General features: G+C 43.7%; 2 protein-coding genes across 2 annotated transcripts; one reads left to right on the top strand and one right to left on the bottom strand.

Moving 5' to 3' along the window:
• The first annotated feature begins 1,068 nt into the window (after positions 1 to 1,068).
• Positions 1,069 to 6,953, top strand: nemp2 (nuclear envelope integral membrane protein 2). Its single transcript, XM_030787629.1, has 9 exons — positions 1,069 to 1,147; positions 1,501 to 1,604; positions 2,095 to 2,326; positions 2,438 to 2,510; positions 2,721 to 2,814; positions 3,548 to 3,662; positions 5,401 to 5,626; positions 5,889 to 6,086; positions 6,553 to 6,953. The coding sequence occupies exons 1-9, from the start codon at positions 1,069 to 1,071 to the stop codon at positions 6,878 to 6,880; spliced, it is 1,449 nt and encodes a 482-aa protein (XP_030643489.1). The 3' UTR covers positions 6,881 to 6,953.
• Positions 6,954 to 9,539: 2,586 nt separating this feature from the next.
• Positions 9,540 to 18,505, bottom strand: mfsd6b (major facilitator superfamily domain containing 6b). The gene is made up of 6 exons (XM_030787628.1): positions 16,929 to 18,505; positions 13,823 to 13,920; positions 12,815 to 12,976; positions 11,413 to 11,511; positions 10,936 to 11,204; positions 9,540 to 9,818 (listed from the first exon to the last, which is right to left on the bottom strand). The coding sequence occupies exons 1-6, from the start codon at positions 18,503 to 18,505 to the stop codon at positions 9,540 to 9,542; spliced, it is 2,484 nt and encodes an 827-aa protein (XP_030643488.1).
• Positions 18,506 to 18,675: the final 170 nt, after the last annotated feature.

Below are 18,675 nucleotides of genomic sequence, written 5' to 3'. Positions count from 1 at the left end.
GTCTAGCGTGGGTGTGCCTGTCAGGAAAAGCCGGCGTCGTCTCAACATCCTAGAGAAATGAGAAAGCTGCTGCCTGCTGTGCTTACACCCACCACAAAAATCCCCCTTTCATTTCAAAGAGCTGAGAAGGCACAGTGATGACATTTTCATCTGCCCTCCTCTGAGTTTTGTTTTTACATTTTCCCCTCGGCTTGTGCTCTGTCTCAAGCATGTTTCTGATGGAGACCGGTTCACAGATACGCATCAGTGTTTCAGTGATGAGGTCAGCACACAGTGCTGACAACAAAGGCTTTTTTTTATCCAGACCCGGTTTTTGTTCTGCTGCTTGCTCCTACACAGAAGAAAATAGAGCATTGATCAACTATCAGATGCTGATAAAGAGCTTTGAGTGTTCTTTCATCGTGTGTCTTTTAACATGGGATTCTTACGCTTTTCACACACACACACACACACACACACACACACACACACACACACACACACACTCAAAGGTTAAGCTCTTTGAATACTCTTTGGTAAAGACTGAAAGACTTTACATGCTTGGTGCAACTTGTTATAGACTGTGAGACATTTCTGTCAATTATTAATACTCAATCAACGCTGCTTCCTTTTTTTCTTTACTGGGCCTTTGGGGGAGATGGTAATTGCTATCTTTGAAAGCCGTGAATTTCAACAATGAAATTCACAAATACAACAGCATCTTTACTGATCCTATTCTCAAACACAACAGCAGCATGGTCGAACTCACGGTTCAGTTGTTTATTTTCAAAGGAACCTCAGGTTAGGGTAAATCTGAGTTACGTCACTTGATCCAGGCCTGACAAGTAGAGGAGTATGAACCTTTAATGGTCTTCACCACTGAACGGCAGCGGCACTCCGAATCGCTTATTTAGGTCTAGCCGCGGACAGCGCTTCGAATTTGAAAGTATCCTAAGATATCTCTTTACAAAATGCTATTCTAGCATAGCATGCTAGCTAATCTCACTTACTTGGCTAACATTTTGCGACCCTAGATATAAACAGCTAAGCTACATAAACTATTATTGAAAAGCTAGTATGACTAGCGCAATGATTATTCTACCCATCTTGGGTTTTGTATTTCTTTTCACTCCACACGCAGAAGGAAATAAAGGTTATTCATACGCAGGTAACTTATCATACCGTTTAGCTAGCTAGCTGTTAACTGCTAACTACAATTTAATTGCTACTCTCACTGACAGTTTCTCTTGGTTAGCTGGTTAATAATAGACACTCAAAGCAGATAATTTGTGCATACCTATAAATCTGCATATTCTCTGGGATGTGACGCTAACAGGGTATCACCATATATCACAGCTAGGTTAGCTCACCTAACAAGGAAAATGAAATCATTTAATGCTAGGATTAGCAAGGAACTCTTGCTTGCTATCCAAAGCTACCTCAGTACTGTTATTACATGGCAAAATTAGCTAATTGCTAGATGTGGCATAATTTCACACCTTGCATTGCTGTGTTCAACAGATTGTACTTATGTAAAAGGCGAACACGACTCCACGCATTATGGCAGCCGATGCTTCTGTTTCAGCACAGTGATCAAATGGAAAGACATATGGTCGACATTCCAGGTAACTTAAACAGTTCTATTAATCGCTCGCCTATTGCTGATGCGGTGCAGCTTGGTTGCCCCACGTGAAACATGCTTTCTCAAAAATCGATCACCGTTAATGAATTTGAATATAATGAAAGCAGGAGTCCCAAGGTACCCCTATTCCGCTGCCTGAATCATAACTGGGACTAAAATTTCCCCTATCACTGGATGCTAATTAAACGATTAGTGTTATCACACCTGAATTCCAGGCGGGGGGCCAAATCCACAGTGCCTAAGCCCCCCCCCGGCTACTTTGTCGCTTCTCATAGGTCTTTAATAACTAACACTTGGCAAAAGTTTACTTTTGATCCCAACACAAGGCCCTCACAGAATTTACCCTTATTACGCACTTTGCATGTGACATCATTGTCAGACCAAGCGCGTTTGCTTGAGGTGAAGTGATTGAAGTGTAGTGTTTACAGATTCAAATCTTTAAAATTACACATCATATTTGACTGTGCCTCTAGGTTCGTGTGACCGGTGATGAGGATGTAGTTGTTGTTTACCCGATGGAAACGACGAATTGCCATAATCCTGACAATCTGTTCACACTTACCAAATGCCTGGTTGAACATTACTGGCCTGCGACCATCCAGAAGGAAAAGACCTTGGAGATTCCTCTGGTGGAAGAGGATGTTTGCTTCATGGTGAAGTGTCCCAAATCCAAATGTGAATACACTTTAGAAGTCTCCGCCAAAAGTGAGCAGCCACCGACATTATCCTGAGTTGTTCTCCGCTTGACTTCAGAACAATTAGAATTAGGTTAAAGGTAATTTGTTAATCGTCATTAACGTTCATCGTCATTTTCAGGGTTGAATCGGATTCGTTTTGCGCTGTTTTTGAGTGGGCTCCTCCTGTTCTTCTTTGCTGGAGTTATATGCAGGTATGTTTCGTTTTGAATGCAAAACTAGAAACTGAGATTTTGGAGAGATGCGTACATTAGGTTTTTTTATTCCATATATGACTCTGTCAAGTGGCCGGCTGCACGCGGACTTTGTTTACACTGTATCACTTTTTTTCCCATCTGGATAAGACACGCTTCACTGCCTCCATACGGAAACCTCTCATTTGTGCTTCTCCGGTTTTGTTTTAGGAGTCGTTTGTTTTTTTACACATCTGGGATTTCACTAGGAATACTCTCCATCTTGTTTGTTCTGCTTTTCCTCCTGAAAAACTTTATACCAAAGGTGGGTAATGCCAAAACTGAAAAATTGTATGTGCTACGAGCATTATATACACACACACACACACACACACACACACACACACATATATATGTAAGTGTGTGTGTGTGTGTGTATATATATATGTAAGTGTGTGTGTGTGTGTGTGTGTAATGCTCGTAGCACGTACAATTTTTTGTGTGTGTGTGAGTGTTTTTTTTTTTGTATATTTGAGGTTCTTGTTATCAAGATTGTGCTCTTCTGGTACTCTCAGCTTTTTGATAGGCGTTTGCATCCATTTTTATTGGCAAATGTAATTTTCACGTTTTTACCTGTTGGATGCAAGCATTTTCCTCAGGGGCGATTACAGTTGTGTTAATTTTCGAGTATCAGCATTTCATTGCTTTCACAAAGAAAAGCTAAGATAATGAAAGATTGAGGGAGGATGGAGACTTTCAGGTATTTAAGCTTACAGAAACAGGCATTTAAGCTTACAGAAACAGGCATTTAAACTTACAGAAACAGCCTGAAGGCGCCTGGGTAGGTGACCATGTCGTCACTTTGTTTGCGGTCGTGATCAGTGAGGGTAATCAAAAGAGCCGATATGGGGCAGTGATCTGCCAGGTTTGTTGGACCTGACAGTCAAGTCAGAGCATGTTTATCCAGTATTCACAGAGCAGGAGGATGTGGTATGAGGTGGTCTGTATCCGGGGAGGGCAGTCGGAGTCACCCCTCCCTCACTGTGTTTCTCCCACAGCGGGGCATTTTCCTCATGTTATTCGGCGCAAGCTCCAGTCTCTCCTACCTGGGAATCCAGAAAGTGCTGACGGAGTGGGATGAAGTTATGACGCTGCACTGGAGAGAGCTGCTAGGTAAGTTGCCTTTTTCCAATTTTGTCCTTCCTTTTTTAATTTATTTATTTAATTTTTTTTTTATCATCAAGGTATAACCGAAACATGTAAGTATCATGGTCGTTTTAATTTGATTTCAAAGAAAACAAGTATTATTTTTTTTAAGTCACACTGTTTTAGATACATGGGTCTTTATGCCTGAATTAAACGAATGATACACATTTCCCTACTGATTCACATTCTGACTGGAACCTTCCAGTCCCTTACCCACTATCATTCATTCAAAGACTCTTTAAAACCTGAGTCAGACCAGTGTAATCTGCCCTGCACTGTATCATTATACTGTACTGAATAAACACGTAACAAGCCAGCATCTCATGGCAATAGACTCTTCAGCTCCTTAACATTAACCCTTTGTGCCGCGTGCTGTGGATTGAGTGAGAAAGGTCAGGAGAGGTCACGAGTGTTTAGGTTGGTGAAGTGACTGAGCTCTTGACGGTAGACTCAATAGACTCTTCTCTCCGTCAAATCAATTTTCCTTCTTTTTTTAAAGCACTCACAGAGCTCACATCGATATGGAAATGCCAGAACTACAGGCACATTAGGATTAAAGGAGAGAGAGCAATGCTACTGAATCATTGATTTCTATGCTTAAAACAAAAAGGCCTTAGAGAGGATTGTGTATGAGTGTTTCGCTCATGCATAAATACACATGCTCACCATTTTACGTACTAATTTCCCCTCCTTTTCCCTTCCCTTTGGTTTTTTGGGGCGTGTGTGTGTGTGTGTGTGTGGGTGTTGGGGGGGGGGGGGGGGGGGGGGGGGGGGTGTCAAGCTTCTACTGCAGAAATGAAAATGTAGTGTAGCTGGTGTTTACAGTCAAAATGTGATCTCCAGCTATAAAAACAGCGCGGTGAACGTGGTCATAAAATACCGCGTGATGTGTCACAGAAACATCTCGAGCGGCGACTTCTGCGCGGCCTCCGTTGAGCGGTTACCGCGGTAAAGGAAACAGCCGTGCAACTGTCCGGCTGCGGGTTTCATTTCCCAGCACGACTGTCCCCTCACCCCTGAGCGTTGAGACGAGGTGTTTCACCTCAGGCTTGCCCTGAGAACACGCGCTTAACGTTTAGAGTTACTCATCTTGCGGACGCTTTTGTCCAAAGTGACGTCCAATACGGGCAGAGTACAAAACCAAGCAAGTAGCTCTTGAGGAGCTGATTGTTGCACAAGTGCCACCGCTAAGATCATTATCAGGCTAGATACATACGCGAGTCAGTTAACGGAAAATAACAGAGCGAGCTGCAAGTGGGTCAGAGAGCCCCGGTGATGTCAACTGTCACATGCCAAGTATAGCAATTAAGTGCTTGATTGATCTCCATGGTAAAAAAAGAGTCAGTGCTCATAGGTCAGTACATGCAGAAGTGCCTTGTGGTTCACATCATAAAATGATAAGCAGTGCATGAGAGGATAGAGTCATCGGGATAGTAGGTAGGGATCAAGCATAGAGGGATGATTTAGTGGCTTGTGGAGGTAAAGGTTTCACAGAAAAGGAGGGTTTTTAAGAGATTTCTCTTGTATTCTAACTGTAAGTCACTCTCAACATGTGAATTGCTGAGATGAAGCAATACGAGGGTAGAGCCTTAAGTTACGGGTGAATTTGCATTTTTTACGACCGTTACAATGGAGCAGTGGAAGTGACTGTGTTAGTAATAAACAAACAAACAAATAAATAAATGAACCTTCCACTCTTCCACAGGCTACGTGCTGGCAGCAGGTTTCGTTAGTTTTGCTGTGTGCTATAAGCACGGGCCAATCAGGAGCGAGCGTACTCTGACCCTGATGACGTGCTGTATGCAGGCTGGAGCCATGGTGCTGCTGTTTTATGGCATCACCTACAGCCCTGCCGCCTACACCAGCCTGGGCCTTCTGCTGGCCTGTAACGTCCTGCCCTTGCTCTGGGCATTCCTCCAGTGGACACGCAGGTACTAAAAATGATGACGCAGCAGGACAAGAAAAACAAGACAGTTGTGATGCCTGAAAAGAAAAGAAAGTTTCATTGTCTGAATTGTTTTGGCAGTCTTTTTGTTTTTTTTTCCCTGTGTAATGGCTAATAGAACTATACATGTAACCCATAGGCTAAAGTAAAATGAGCATTAAGAACAATGTTTTTTTCCACTGTACTCCACACACCGCTTGAAATGTTAGCTTTTGCTTTGATTTTGTTTGCTTTCCCCCCCCCCCAAGACAAATTGTTTGGATGCTCCGCTCCTTTTTGGCCCTGTTCCATCGGAGGAGTCCCAAAGTACGTCTCCTGACAGAGGAGGAGTACAGGGAGCAGGGGGAGATTCATACCAAAGCCTCTCTGGAGGAGTTAAGGGAGTACTGCAGCAAGCCTGGCTTCCCGGCCTGGGACACGGTGCTGAAGCTAAGCAAGCCACAGAGGTAAAACACCACAGGAGCTGTGTTGGACTATGAATGTAAATCTGTGAATCTGAACTGTGTGAACTGTGATTTCAGACAGCTAGATGCATCCGCTGCTTGCAAAGCGTAACCCCCCCCACCCCCCCCACCCCCGTTTTATTGCGAACAAGTTGAATTACAGGCACGTCAGTATAAAGTTTGTGCAGTGCTTTCCACGGAACTGTGAAAAGATTTGGAAGACAGAGCATTGATGTGCAAAGTCTCTGCCTGCCTGTATTTTGATACTGACTGTGAAGTGACAGTGAGATCTACTTCCCCTCACTGGGCTTGTCCCCAGGTTATGCATTTACAGTGTGTTTGTACATTAGCTGTCTCAGACGTCTAGGCATAGACCTGTTTTTATTATTATTATTATTATTATTATTATTATTATTAATAAACGATACTTTCACTCATGATGGTCTCTTTTTCGTGCTTTCTTATCCAGGTTTGCAAAGTTCCTTGGTGGCGGTTCCCACGTCACTCGAGCGGAGACGCAGGCCCACGAGGCGCGTTACGGACTGGGGGGGGAGTATTACGAGGACGTGTTATTTAACTCCCACGCGGGGTGTGTCCCTCGGCAGGGGGGCGGGGACGACGTCGGCGAAAACAAAGTAGACTTGTACGCGCAGGCACCGCCGACTCCAAACCCGATCCGCTCCGACGCCGACGTTCCCGGGCCTCAGCTTTACGACCTGGCGGTGTGTCCCTACCCTCCCGCCGGCTACAGCCCGATCCCAGAACCCCCTCCGATCGAGGACCTGGAGCTGTTTTGAGGAGACGGAAGAAGCTCAGTGTTTTTTACACTGATTTCAGCGCAGCCTGGAAAGATCTTTCTAGATCTTTTCTTTCTTTCTTTTTTTTTTTTTTAACCTCATATCGGAAGAGATCAGGACTATTTAAACATGCCTACTGACTGCCACAAGTCTTGCCAAAATTTTCAGCCCTTTAATCCTTACCTGGAAAGACTTTTACACTCTCCAGTGCCAGTATGTAATGTTTTGTAGGGATAAAATGAAGCTGTATGTCTGGATTTGAGGGCCACAGTGTAATGACATATAGTAGTGACATATATGGTGATATAGTAGAGCCGTAAGTATGTATTACTGTGGGGGGGGGGAATTTAAAAAGCAGGTCCTGTGTGGCAGCTATGAACTTGACACTCTCCCCATGGCGCATATTTCATTCAGTTTGTCTAAGAGAGTCGCGGAGCCCTCACGGTTTGAATTCACGCCGCTTGTACTCTCAGCTGGGAAGTCGGTGAATGTATTTTAACTGTTCTGATTTTGAGATAGATCTACTGAGTCATTAGTGTGTGTTCTTTGAATCTGTTCCATACCCAAAGTGCCTGGAGCGACGTCTGTGCTCTCTTGATCTCTCGGTAGGACAGTAATGAGGCCTGCTGTGTAACCATGCGTAAACCGTGGAAATACTGCCCTCTAGTGTTGGAATTAAAAGAAAACTCCATTCGGCATCAGCCAGACTTACACTGGCACGGTTTGGTAGTTTACCTGTCCCTCATGTCGGATTACTACGACTCATATCTCATTTTTAAAGCCTGGAACACTGTCAGCCTTTGATTTTTTCTTTTTTTTATAAGGGGGATGTTTTACATCACGATTTTACAGGCATTTTTAAAATGTAATTTCTGTAATTTTATGTCATATTTAATTAAAAGAGGATGTAAAAGATTTTCATCTGAAATGAAATGTATTTTTTGTTTGTTTTTTCAAAATAAAATATCGACAAACATGTACAGATGGGTTTTTTTTGTCTTATTCTGAGGAGCAGAAAGGCCAGAGTGAATGTGCAAATAGTGCAGATGGACAAAAGGCCAAAAAGTGCGCATATACAATGCATTCACGACACATGTGGACAGAGAAAAACATTCGCTCGTCACGCTCGTACACTCATCAGTCCCGTCACTCTTGGTCTGCGGGCAGGTAAGCTGTGTCACCCCCAAGACTGGATACCTTCGTCGTTCAGTCTTTCATTTCAGAAGACAGTATTGACATATCACATGTGTATTCAGTTCAGTGTATGGTTCAGTGAATTAGTAGTCAGATTACATACAGAGATTAGATGTACACCAAATGTGATTGTCGATGTCCTGCAGCTGTCAAAACAGTGGTTTCATACGAACCCGCACAGCTAGTTCATTATGCTAACATTACAGCCGCTCGTTGGCAAATGATCGCGTCAAACGGTTGGCAGTAGGACAGTCAGATGATAACTGATATAAAAAAAAAAGACACTACACTTTCTTGGGAATCCAGAATAAACACATAAGAGCTTGTCTCTGCTTCATTTCGTATGGGTCTGTATGTTTCCGTACCCCTATGCAACTACAACCCCTGCACTGTTACCGCCCCTGTCTCTGGGTAACAGCACACCAGAGAGACCATAAAGTTTACCGTTTTAAATGTACTCTGTTTATCTCGGTATCTTAATATGTCCTTAAACATCTTTTGGATCTCTTTCCATTCTGTTGGTATTTGGTCCCTCATTTGATGTCCTGGTCTTGTGCTTTGGGTTTTTGGGTCTAACAGTGGAAAATACTCGTCATTCAACGGGACCACTGTCAACTACTATTCTCCTGAGCACTCCTGTGTGTATGGTCTAGTTTGTATTTCATTGTATTTGATTAAATATCATTCACTCTTGATTTACAGATGACGCACACAGATATAATCTATTGATTAGGCATATATTACATGTAGAGTTAATTCAAATATTATTTGGGCAATAGAAGCTGAAGGTGATAACAAGGTGTGTGTGTGTGTGTCTTTATATATATATATATATATATATATATATATGTACATATATATATATATATATATGTACATATATATATATATATATATATATATATGTACATATATATATATATATATATATATATATATATATATATATATATATATATATGTACATATATATGTACACACACACACACATATATATATACATATATATTCTTATTTCCCTGGCAATCATAGTCTAGAGAGAACTATTATGTTTTACATTCATTTTATGTAGTTCACATCAGTGAACTACCTTGTTAATAGGAGTCAGATAAGGTTGCACACAGCCTGGTGAAGGGTTAGAGAATCCAGAACACACGATACCTTCACGATACCTCCCTCTGCTCCGTCTCACTGGTCAGACTGTAGGTCCGACTACTGAGGGAAACTAAAAGTCCTGCAGTTTGATGCACTGCAACTCAGGCACTCCGAACAGTAGACTTCACTTAGAGAGAGCTCAACTGCCCCTCAGAGGCAAGACGTCCTCAGACCTCACAGTCAAATCAAACAATTAAAGACGTACCAAACACCTTACGTTTTGGCCTTCTGTTGGTCAAAACCGTACCAAATACACCATCCCTCTCCTGAGGGATAAACACACAGTGTTCTTGGCATTTCTTTGAGGAGTTCACTGTTGGCTGGAGGGTTTTGTACATGATTCAGGAGGAGGTTGGACTGGATGACCAGGGAGAGGAGCAGAGTTCTCCGCAGGCTCCCCTTGGCCATTGGGTGGAGGTGTATGGTCCGTTGTACTTGGGGTGACCTGACTTGCGTGCTCCTGATCATCTTGGGGGGGTACAGGGGCTGGGGATTCTAATGGCTGCTCGGTGGTGCTGGGTGGTTCTGTGAGTTGCGATGGTGGAGTCTGGTCGGCAGGTGGCGCTGTAGAGACCTGTTCATTTGTCTCCTGTAAGCACAGATCATCAGAGTGAAGCCAAATTAATCTAACAGTGTAGACAGGAACGTGTGCACAGCACACTATACAACACAGGCACATATACATAAAGCATCAGATCCACACATGCGTAATTTATAAAACTTAAAAAGCATTAAGAACATATTGGTTAGCCTCTGAAAAATATTTGTGAAGAAAATAAATTCATTTGCAGTATCCCCATTGGCTCAGCTGACACGTACTTTTCTGGCCTGTAAGTGGGTTATGCGATAATATATTGTGTACTTAACTGGGCAGAGTTTTCCCAGAAGACTTATAAACCTTATGAACAATCACTCCTTATTTTACAATACCATCTACAGGCAAAGCATCCGAATTTGAAACTGTTAAAACAGGCCTAAACAGTTAGAGGTCACTGCACAAAGAAACGGCAGACAGGACACTGAGGGACAAAGCATACACACACACACACACACACACATAAATACTACATATACAAACATCAGAACTCTGTACATTGGGATGGCCCATTCAATTCAATGGAACTTTCTGCAGCACTCGGAGGAACCATATAATAAATAAGTAAGTAAGTAAATAAATAAATACACACACTTAATAACATACTGTCATTAAGTTATAATTTAAAGATTCACCTCAGAATCATAACGAACAAAATCATACGATGAAAAACGAAAGAATACAGTCACTCACTCCGATTTTTTCTCACCTTTCCTCTGAGTGCAGAGAGCATGAATGTAAAAAGACAATGCGATCAAAGTCCATGTAACAGAACATCGATATGTTCGTCATATAGTACATACATTCAAAAATTTCAAAGCAATATATTTCAGTATATCCAACAATATTTGTGGCTCCCTGTCAATCTAAAGACTAAACTGATAAACATCCCTACACAGACTAGAACCCAACTGACAAAAGTTCATGATATGTCAGTGCAGTTACTTTACTGAAATCAGAAGACCAGAGAAAGTCCAAAAAACATACTAACTTTATTTTTCTGCTGTAAACTGTGAGGAAAACGTTGAAACGTTGATTTTTTTTTTTTTTTTGGACAAAATGTCCTTCCCTCCATCACTTGGCCAAAATGAGGGTGCACACGTACCTGTACCCGTACCTGTCCTTCTGCTGCTTGGTTGTTTTTGGCCATGGCAACCATGTCTTTGATCTGGTAGAGCGCAAAGGCGATGGTGACCCACGGCGAAGCAGACAGCACCCACGCCGGCTTGTTCACATCCTCCATCTCCTCCTGGTGCTTCGTCTTTTTCGGCGGGGCCCTGGCCTCCTGCCGGGACGCAGCCTGGTTCTGCACCAAGTCAATGGTGGCGATAGGGACGGGGCTGGAAGGCACTGGAATATTCTCTGCCAGCATCGAGTCCTCTGCGGAGGTAACGACGGTTCGCACAGATACAAAACACACACACACACACACACGCACACGCAAAGGCATTCGTCAAAGAGCGCAAGGTCATTTACACACGCATTCAATTCAAATTCGCTCCACTCAAGTAGCAAGGGGGGACACGGCGCAAGGTTGTGCTCGAGCAGAAAAAGAATTTGTTTAAAGAGATAAGACCTGTACACGTACTCTTGTCCTCACTCTGACCCACGAGACACTGGATGAGGGAGAAGATGAGCAAGATGACGAGGGAGGCCATTCCGATACCTCTGAACGTCGAGGCGGCTCCTACAGAGGAACCACGTACAGACAAGCAAATCAATCAAGACAGCACATCTAATGGTTCATATAACACCCTACGATGTCTGATCATAGTGTTAACGGACATGTTATCCATACCTGCAAAAGACAGAGGATCAAGAGGACCATAGGAAGTGAAAAAAAAAACATGAAAAATTCAGCATGAGAGAGAAAAAAAAAATCTTATTTTGAAGTCACTAAATCACACTTACAAAGTTTTAAACAATAAAAGGGAACATGTGTGTTCACACTGATTATCAGTATGTTTCTGCAATAAAAAGGGCATCTTAACACGCTGAAATGCACAGGGTGCCAAAGAGACTGACTGAATTTGTTGAAGAGATGAAATAACAGGCGTTGAAGCCGCAGTAGTGTCCATCACTGAAACAGAGATGGTATTTAACGCATCCAGCAGAGCGTTACGAAAAATCAGGACAGTGTTTTTCCAAAAGGAACAATGGTTTCAGGTCAAATCTCATCGACAGACAGAGATGTAGACTTAAGAGTACAGAGTATACAAAACAAACAAACAAAAAAACCACTAAACAATGGGCTGTGAAACGACTAAAGAACCAACGATACACCAGCCTAACCCAGTATCAACAAAAACTCAACAGCATGAGTTTCACAGAGCTAATGTTTATGAAAGCACTGCCATTGGAAACGCATTTCTAACAGGGCTCAGTGTCACACAATGCAGAAGCTGGTATAGTGAGAACACGACCTGGACTTCTGAGCTGTAGAGAAACGTACTACAGCCTGATGGATCTTTTTTTTTTTTTTTTTTGACAATTTTCCCCAATATCTGGAGTGAGCATCAAGAGCAGTATTGTGAATATTGAGTAATATTGTAGTGTTTCACCTCAAGGAGGTGAAACATCTCCCCTGCTCCGCCCTAAAGCAGGTCAAACATCATTGTGTTGTTAACGAACAGCTCTGGAGTGTAGAGTAAACTTCCACTTTGGTCATCTCTCTCAAAAAAAAGGGACCCCTCCCATCTTTACAAATGACCCAGTGTCTCTTAAATAACAATTTGCATATTTTTCAATGGGTGAGCCCAACTCCTCAACATCTAGGAAATGTTCTCCTGTTCTTTGGCGTTGCTGTTATTTACTATGCGTAGAAGTACTTACATACTGACATCTAAAAGGCAGCCTGAAGCTAATACATGACAAAACAAATAGTTATCAAACTCACAATTTACATGACACAGTTTCACCTAAATTACTAAGACTATCTGTCACACATACAGGTTTTTCCTTTTTTTTTTTTCCTTTTGAGACGGTCATACCGAAGTAGTTGACGAAAACTCCGCCCACCATGGCTCCGCAGCCCCTCCCCAGCCCCAGGTGCAGGCCCTGCAGGATTCCTTGAGCTGACGTGCGTAGGGCAGAGGGCACGGCCGCGCTGAGGTAGGAGATACACGCTGCCCATACCGACGCGTGTGTCATCCCTGTGTGAAGGAGGAACACATACACACACACACACATAGACACACGCACACAGACAAAAACAATCATTCTGCTATTTACGTAGCCACCAGTGCAAACATTGTGTATTATAAATGTCTTGTTGGAAACAACAGGACATTCTGGAAAAACATGTTCGGGTACACAGACTGAGGTGCGTATGCCCAGGAGAATGCGACTGGTGTAATTCAGGTTTGGATTTAGGTTTGATGTTTGATGGAGGTGATTTGTGGGCAGTATGCGGTCTAGAAGCCAGGCCCAAATTGGATCAGAACTGTAAGTCAGTTTTCAATGGTCAAAACCATTCGGTTACCCATGCTAGCTAAACTAGGTTGCCAAATTTGAGTTTTCATTATACATAAAGGAGTGATTTCTCTAACCCCTTGGCATGACGTGAATTCGTTTGCAGTAAAAACCTCTCTGTTGCAACCAACAACAAAAGCCACCAGACTGGCTTACGCAGCTAACAGCAAACCACAGTATTTTTCAAAACTGCCTAAAATTTTTAGAGGTGTGGAGCGCAGCTAAAACATTAGCAAAACAAGATCAGGAGTGGCAGCATTCAGGCCACGTCATTTCCGCAGTGTGACACTACTGATCAGTTTTCCATGAGGGGTTTTGCTGCTGATTTGAAATAGCGAAGGGCAGGAAACTGACTGTCTGCTGAAAAAAAAAAAAAAAAAAAAAGGTGAAAGCGCTGATTCACGTCCTTAAATGAACTCAAAAGCCGTCTCAGGGCTCCAGCGCATATAGGAGAGTCTAACTCAAACACTTCCTCTTTCATATGTCAACACAGGCCACCTGGCCAGAAAACACAACCCATCACTCACCTTGAAGGACCTCCATGGGCAGAACTATCCACGCGTTCTCCAGGTAGGAGATGTAAAGGTATCGAGCAGTGTTGCAGGCCAGGCCAATGTAGAGAACTCTACGCAGAGGAGAAGGGGAAAAATAATACCAAAACAATGAAAATACAGAAATGAGCCTTTAGTACATTTTCATGCAACTGATGTGTGGGGTGCAAATACACTGATAAACAAGTAGAGACATTAAGCAGGGTGAAGAGCAAAAGCGAACCACTCCTGTTACTTGAAAACGAGAATTGTTTTGCAAAGACAGCCATCTGCAGTGTGCGGCTGATGTCACTCTCTATTCTCTGTCTGTTCCTATGACTCATGCTCTTGTGGGGAGTGGCTCTCTCTGACAGTGAAAGGGGTTTTCAAAGAACTGCTGTGCGTTTAGAAAAACCAAAGCAAACAAAAGCATCGTTTCTCAGCTCTTCCTTTCTTATGCAGCTGCCCTACAGCGGATGATGCCCGGCTTACACCAGATACACTAAAGATAGACCTCCCCACCCCCAAACACTCTTTAAAAAACCCCCATAGTAAACAGTATTACAATATCACATCATTCACTGAAACATTTCAGAAGAAATCTAAACAAGATTAAAAGTAACAAACAAACAAAGAAACAGACAAACAAAAACTTCATTCAGAGGGTAGCATGCATAGAGCTATTAGGCGTGGAGCTTAAACTGGTTATTGTGAAGCCAATTGAGCAGGATGATTGGCCTGCAGTCGAGGGAAAGCCTGTGACATGACAGGTGCAAATGCAATAACATGCAAAAGAAACTAGGGATGGAGAGTAGAGCAAGGCAGATATACATGCAAATCCTCCAGTGTATCTAGAAACCAACAGGATGCTCTCCACTATCTGCAGCCTGGTCCCTGTCTGTCTGTCTGTCTGTCTGTCTGTCTCTCTCTCTCTCTCTCTGTTTGCTCAGAGAAAGCTGCTTTTTCAGATCAATCCAGCAAAGGCATTAAGCTCACTGGATCAATGCTGGAGAGGCCAGAAAAAAAGCACAGAATGAAGCTAATGGCAGGATTGGGTTACATATCCCTGTGGGTAGAGTGAGCAGCACAGGCAAAAAAAAAAACAGGCCAGAAAACAAAAGACTGGTCACACAAACCTGCAGCCTGTACATACAAAACCGGTCCTAGAACCCCGGCTTTGTCCGGCAAAATCCTCCATTTATGCCCTTTTATACCTTTATAGTTCACAATCCAAACAGAGGAGTTGACAGACTTGCATTGTCACTGTGGTGACAATCTTTTTCATGAGGACAGCATTACCTTTGAAGTTACTTACAGTTTGGCTAATGGGTGCTTTACATTGTTAATTTTATTATACAAATTAGGGTAAATGTTTCACTTTAAGCAGCTTCAGGTTATTACTGCAAGCATCAAAAAGGGCCGATGAAACGCAACACCAGTGTTTCCTTGTGTTAACAAGATTCGTCAGATATCAAGCAAACATGTCCTTTTTTTTTTAGCTTATGATGAATGCAGAGTGGGACTTCAGACATAGTGAAATCACCTCAGTTACACGCTAAGTAGCACTTGTGGTGAAAATGCTAAGCGTGCATTAAGCATGCCTTTAGCCTGCGTTAAGCACCTCAGGTGAAAATGTTAAGAATTGTCAAGTTCAGCAGCAGAGGGGCAGTCAAATGAAGGCTCCTACTAATGAGTCAACAAATTTTTATTTCACTTCCCTTTAAAACTAATTCACTTGCCCCTAAACTCCTGGGTTTTGACTCAGTGCCTTGCTTTCAGAGTGATCTATCACGTTCGAGCCAAGGAAGGGCGACCGGGCTAGCAGCACGCACTCGAGAAATACCACACAGCGGATATGGGAGACGTGAACAGGACTATGACTTGGGCATTCACTAGCTGCTCAAGTCATTTGTTTGCCAATGCCCTTTTACGTGGTAAACATTCCTTATAGCACCAGGAAGCAAGGCGCTGGCCTGCGTAGCATGCGTCTCCATGCCCACTTAGCAGTTAGCCTGAGTCAACAACCCAGTCAGTGCCAAGCCTTTCGATAAGTACTGCACTACCCAAAAAAAACAGACTTTGGACTCACACCCAAGTTAGCTAGCTAATGTTCACCTATAACCACATTACATTTTAAAAAAATTGGAGCTGCAGATATTAACTAGTAGCTGTATTAAGGATCTAGCATTAAACTTACATCTTAATGTACCCATCACTGCATCCACCAGATTGAACTTTAATAATAAATGAAGTTTCCAGGATATTACATTTATGGTTTTAGCACACTGCTGTGGCAAGTGTCCAATACAAACACAGCACTAGGCCATGGCAATGAAAAGGTTACTCCTCCATGAGTCAAACAGAAAAGATTGCGCTCTCTCGCTCTCTCTCTCTCACACTCTCTCTCTTTCTCACTCTTTCTTTCTCTCTCTCCTCTCTCGGTCTGTCTCTGTCTCTCTCTCTCTCTTACAGTGCGTGTACCGCCCCTACATTAATTCATCTAAAGAACCTGGCATGCAGAGGAAGAACATGTAAGCGCAGAGAAGACTCGACTGCCTTAGGGGGCCCCTCCGCGGAAAGTAGCACAGTACTCTCAGATTTTTGTGAAACACTCCGAGAAACCCTCTATGTGAGACAGTTGATTGGGCCATGGAGTAACGTTCTTCACACTATCACACTGCTCAGAACAACAATCCATCTCTACAGATGCACAAATGACTCTCTGAATGCTATCAGGCCCTCAGGTCTTCTCATAATAAAAAGAAGAAGAAGAAGAAGAAGAAGAAGAAAAAAAAAAGGGAACATGTTTTCCCTTCAGCAACCAATACAAAAGTACAGAGTCATGCATTAGCATGTCGCTGCAGCCATGTAATATCCATTAGACAGAAAATGGTAACTGTGGAGCACTGTTCCACTCCACTCACCATGTCCTCTAAACCTAAAAACGAAAGCATGAATGGGGTCACAAAACTAACCACAAGCGACGTTGCTGTCTCACAAATGATGCAACCTAGCATATGGTTATGTATTTACAGGACACTGAACACCGTGTCAGATTAACCTTCACTTTGCCAAAAGCTGCGCAGCTGAACCAGACCCGTACCTAATATGACCAACCAGCTCGATGAGTTTGTGACTGGTAAAGTAGGCAGCCAGCTCGGAGATGTGGCTTAGCACCGCACAGATGCCAAACAGGGTGGTCGTGCCCTTCAGGTCTTCCAGGTGCCAGTAGAGGAAGGTGAACACGAAGCCGTAGCCAAAACCCATGAACCAAGCCACGAAGAGCACGCTGCCGTATCGGACACCGCACAGGAGACGGATCAGGTCCTTGAAGGGGAAAGGGTGTCTGTCGGTTTCGGGGCACACGGGTGCCTCCTCTGAAGACGACTCCGAGGAGGACACGTTCTGGACGACCTGCGGGATCTCCACCTCTTCGGGCTTCCCCTCTTCCTCTTGCTGGTGGTCGTTGGGACGGTAGTCTCTGGTGTCGAAGTAAAACTGGGTGGCCACCAGTAACGCCACGGCCATCAGCACCCCGAAGACGATAAAGGCGATTTGGTAGTTCTTGTAGTCGGGCAGGACGCATCCCGAGCCCTGGATGACCAAGGTGATGTGGGTGTGGTCAATCCAGATGCCGACCGAGAGCATAGCGATACCCCAGCCCAGAGAACCCCACATTCTCTGGAGACCGTAACGATCCCGGTGCTTCCCCAGGTACTGCAGGGTCACCGTGTCCACAATGGTCACAGCAGGAGCGCTGAAGAACTCTCCGATGATGATGACCAACAGAATCAAGAGAAAAATGGTCTCCACTTGATCTTTGTTGTAGATGATGCTGTGTTCTTTTTGTTTGGCGGCGGTACTGGTGCTTTGTGAGGTAGTTGTAGTCGTAGTTGTAGATGTACTCGATGACGTGGAGGTGTCGTTGACCGTGGAAACCACCTCTGAATTGGTGGACGCTAATGTAGTCTCTTGTTTTGGGGTACTTCTAGGAGCAGCTTCTGTGATGCTTGCATTTTCGCTCCTAGCATTTCTATGATGTGAGATATAAGCTGCCATTTCACTGAAGTATGGGGGGAGGGAAGGGACATCTGCAACAACATATCTGCGATGTCTGGTGTGATTACCCAGCGGAGTGGAGAGTGTTGTATTTGTCGGAGAGCTAGCTGTTGGATCCCCCTCCACGCAACTCATGGCAGCTGGCTTGACGAACCCGATGCCGCAATTGAACACAATCCAGCAGAAGACGGAGAACACCAGAACCGCCTTGCCTTTCTTGAAGCGGTCGGCCACCACACCCCAGAACGGGGCGCTGCAGAACTCTATGAAATAACGGATCCCAACCAGCAAGCCACTTTGACTGGGACTCATCCCCAACTGTTTATAGTACAAAGCAAGAAGGGGGTGCAGCGATCCGTAAGCAGAGTAGAAGAAGAAGTAAAAGATCTTAGAGATGAGGAGGTGATTGTCTATTCGCACACAGGTCCTTTCCATACAGTCCATGCTTTCTGTGGACGGGGAGGTTGTTGCGTCGGTGGGAGCAGGTGGTGGCATTTCACCCGATTGGGTAGTGTCTGTCGTTTGCCCCAAGGACAGCGTATTGAATGGCTCAGACAGGACATATTTTCTCTTCTGTTCCTCTTCGTCATCTGACAGGATTGCCACCCGGTCACTCGCCATCTCCTGTTGGAAAAATAACACACACTTTTAGGCAACCACCGACCCCTCTGTGATTTCAACGAGGAGAGTTTGAAAAGAATACATAATCTGCTTGATCTGTGGTACTTCTAACTTTTACAACATTGAGTTAATAATAAATAATGATCTCTCTGATACAAAGATAGATGAAA

This window comes from Chanos chanos, chromosome 10, assembly GCF_902362185.1.
Source record: "Chanos chanos chromosome 10, fChaCha1.1, whole genome shotgun sequence".
In the NCBI taxonomy this organism is placed as follows: domain Eukaryota; kingdom Metazoa; phylum Chordata; class Actinopteri; order Gonorynchiformes; family Chanidae; genus Chanos; species Chanos chanos.
The sequence above is the reverse complement of the archived record's forward strand: the minus strand, read 5'-3'. Positions and strand labels throughout refer to the sequence as shown.

Bases quoted from the DNA above. Each gene is read 5' to 3' on its own strand.
- nemp2 (XM_030787629.1), top strand. From the start codon at position 1,069: ATGATTATTCTACCCATCTTGGGTTTTGTATTTCTTTTCACTCCACAC. The intron at 1,148-1,500 runs GTAACTTATCAT...TGTGTTCAACAG, and splicing joins TAAAGGTTATTCATACGCAG to ATTGTACTTATGTAAAAGGC. The intron at 2,511-2,720 runs GTATGTTTCGTT...GTTTTGTTTTAG, and splicing joins TTTGCTGGAGTTATATGCAG to GAGTCGTTTGTTTTTTTACA.
- mfsd6b (XM_030787628.1), bottom strand. From the start codon at position 18,505: ATGGCGAGTGACCGGGTGGCAATCCTGTCAGATGACGAAGAGGAACAG. The intron at 12,977-13,822 runs GTGAGTGATGGG...TCCTTCACACAG, and splicing joins GCCCATGGAGGTCCTTCAAG to GGATGACACACGCGTCGGTA. The intron at 9,819-10,935 runs GTACAGGTACGT...CTGTGCTTACAG, and splicing joins CAGCAGAAGGACAGGTACGG to GAGACAAATGAACAGGTCTC.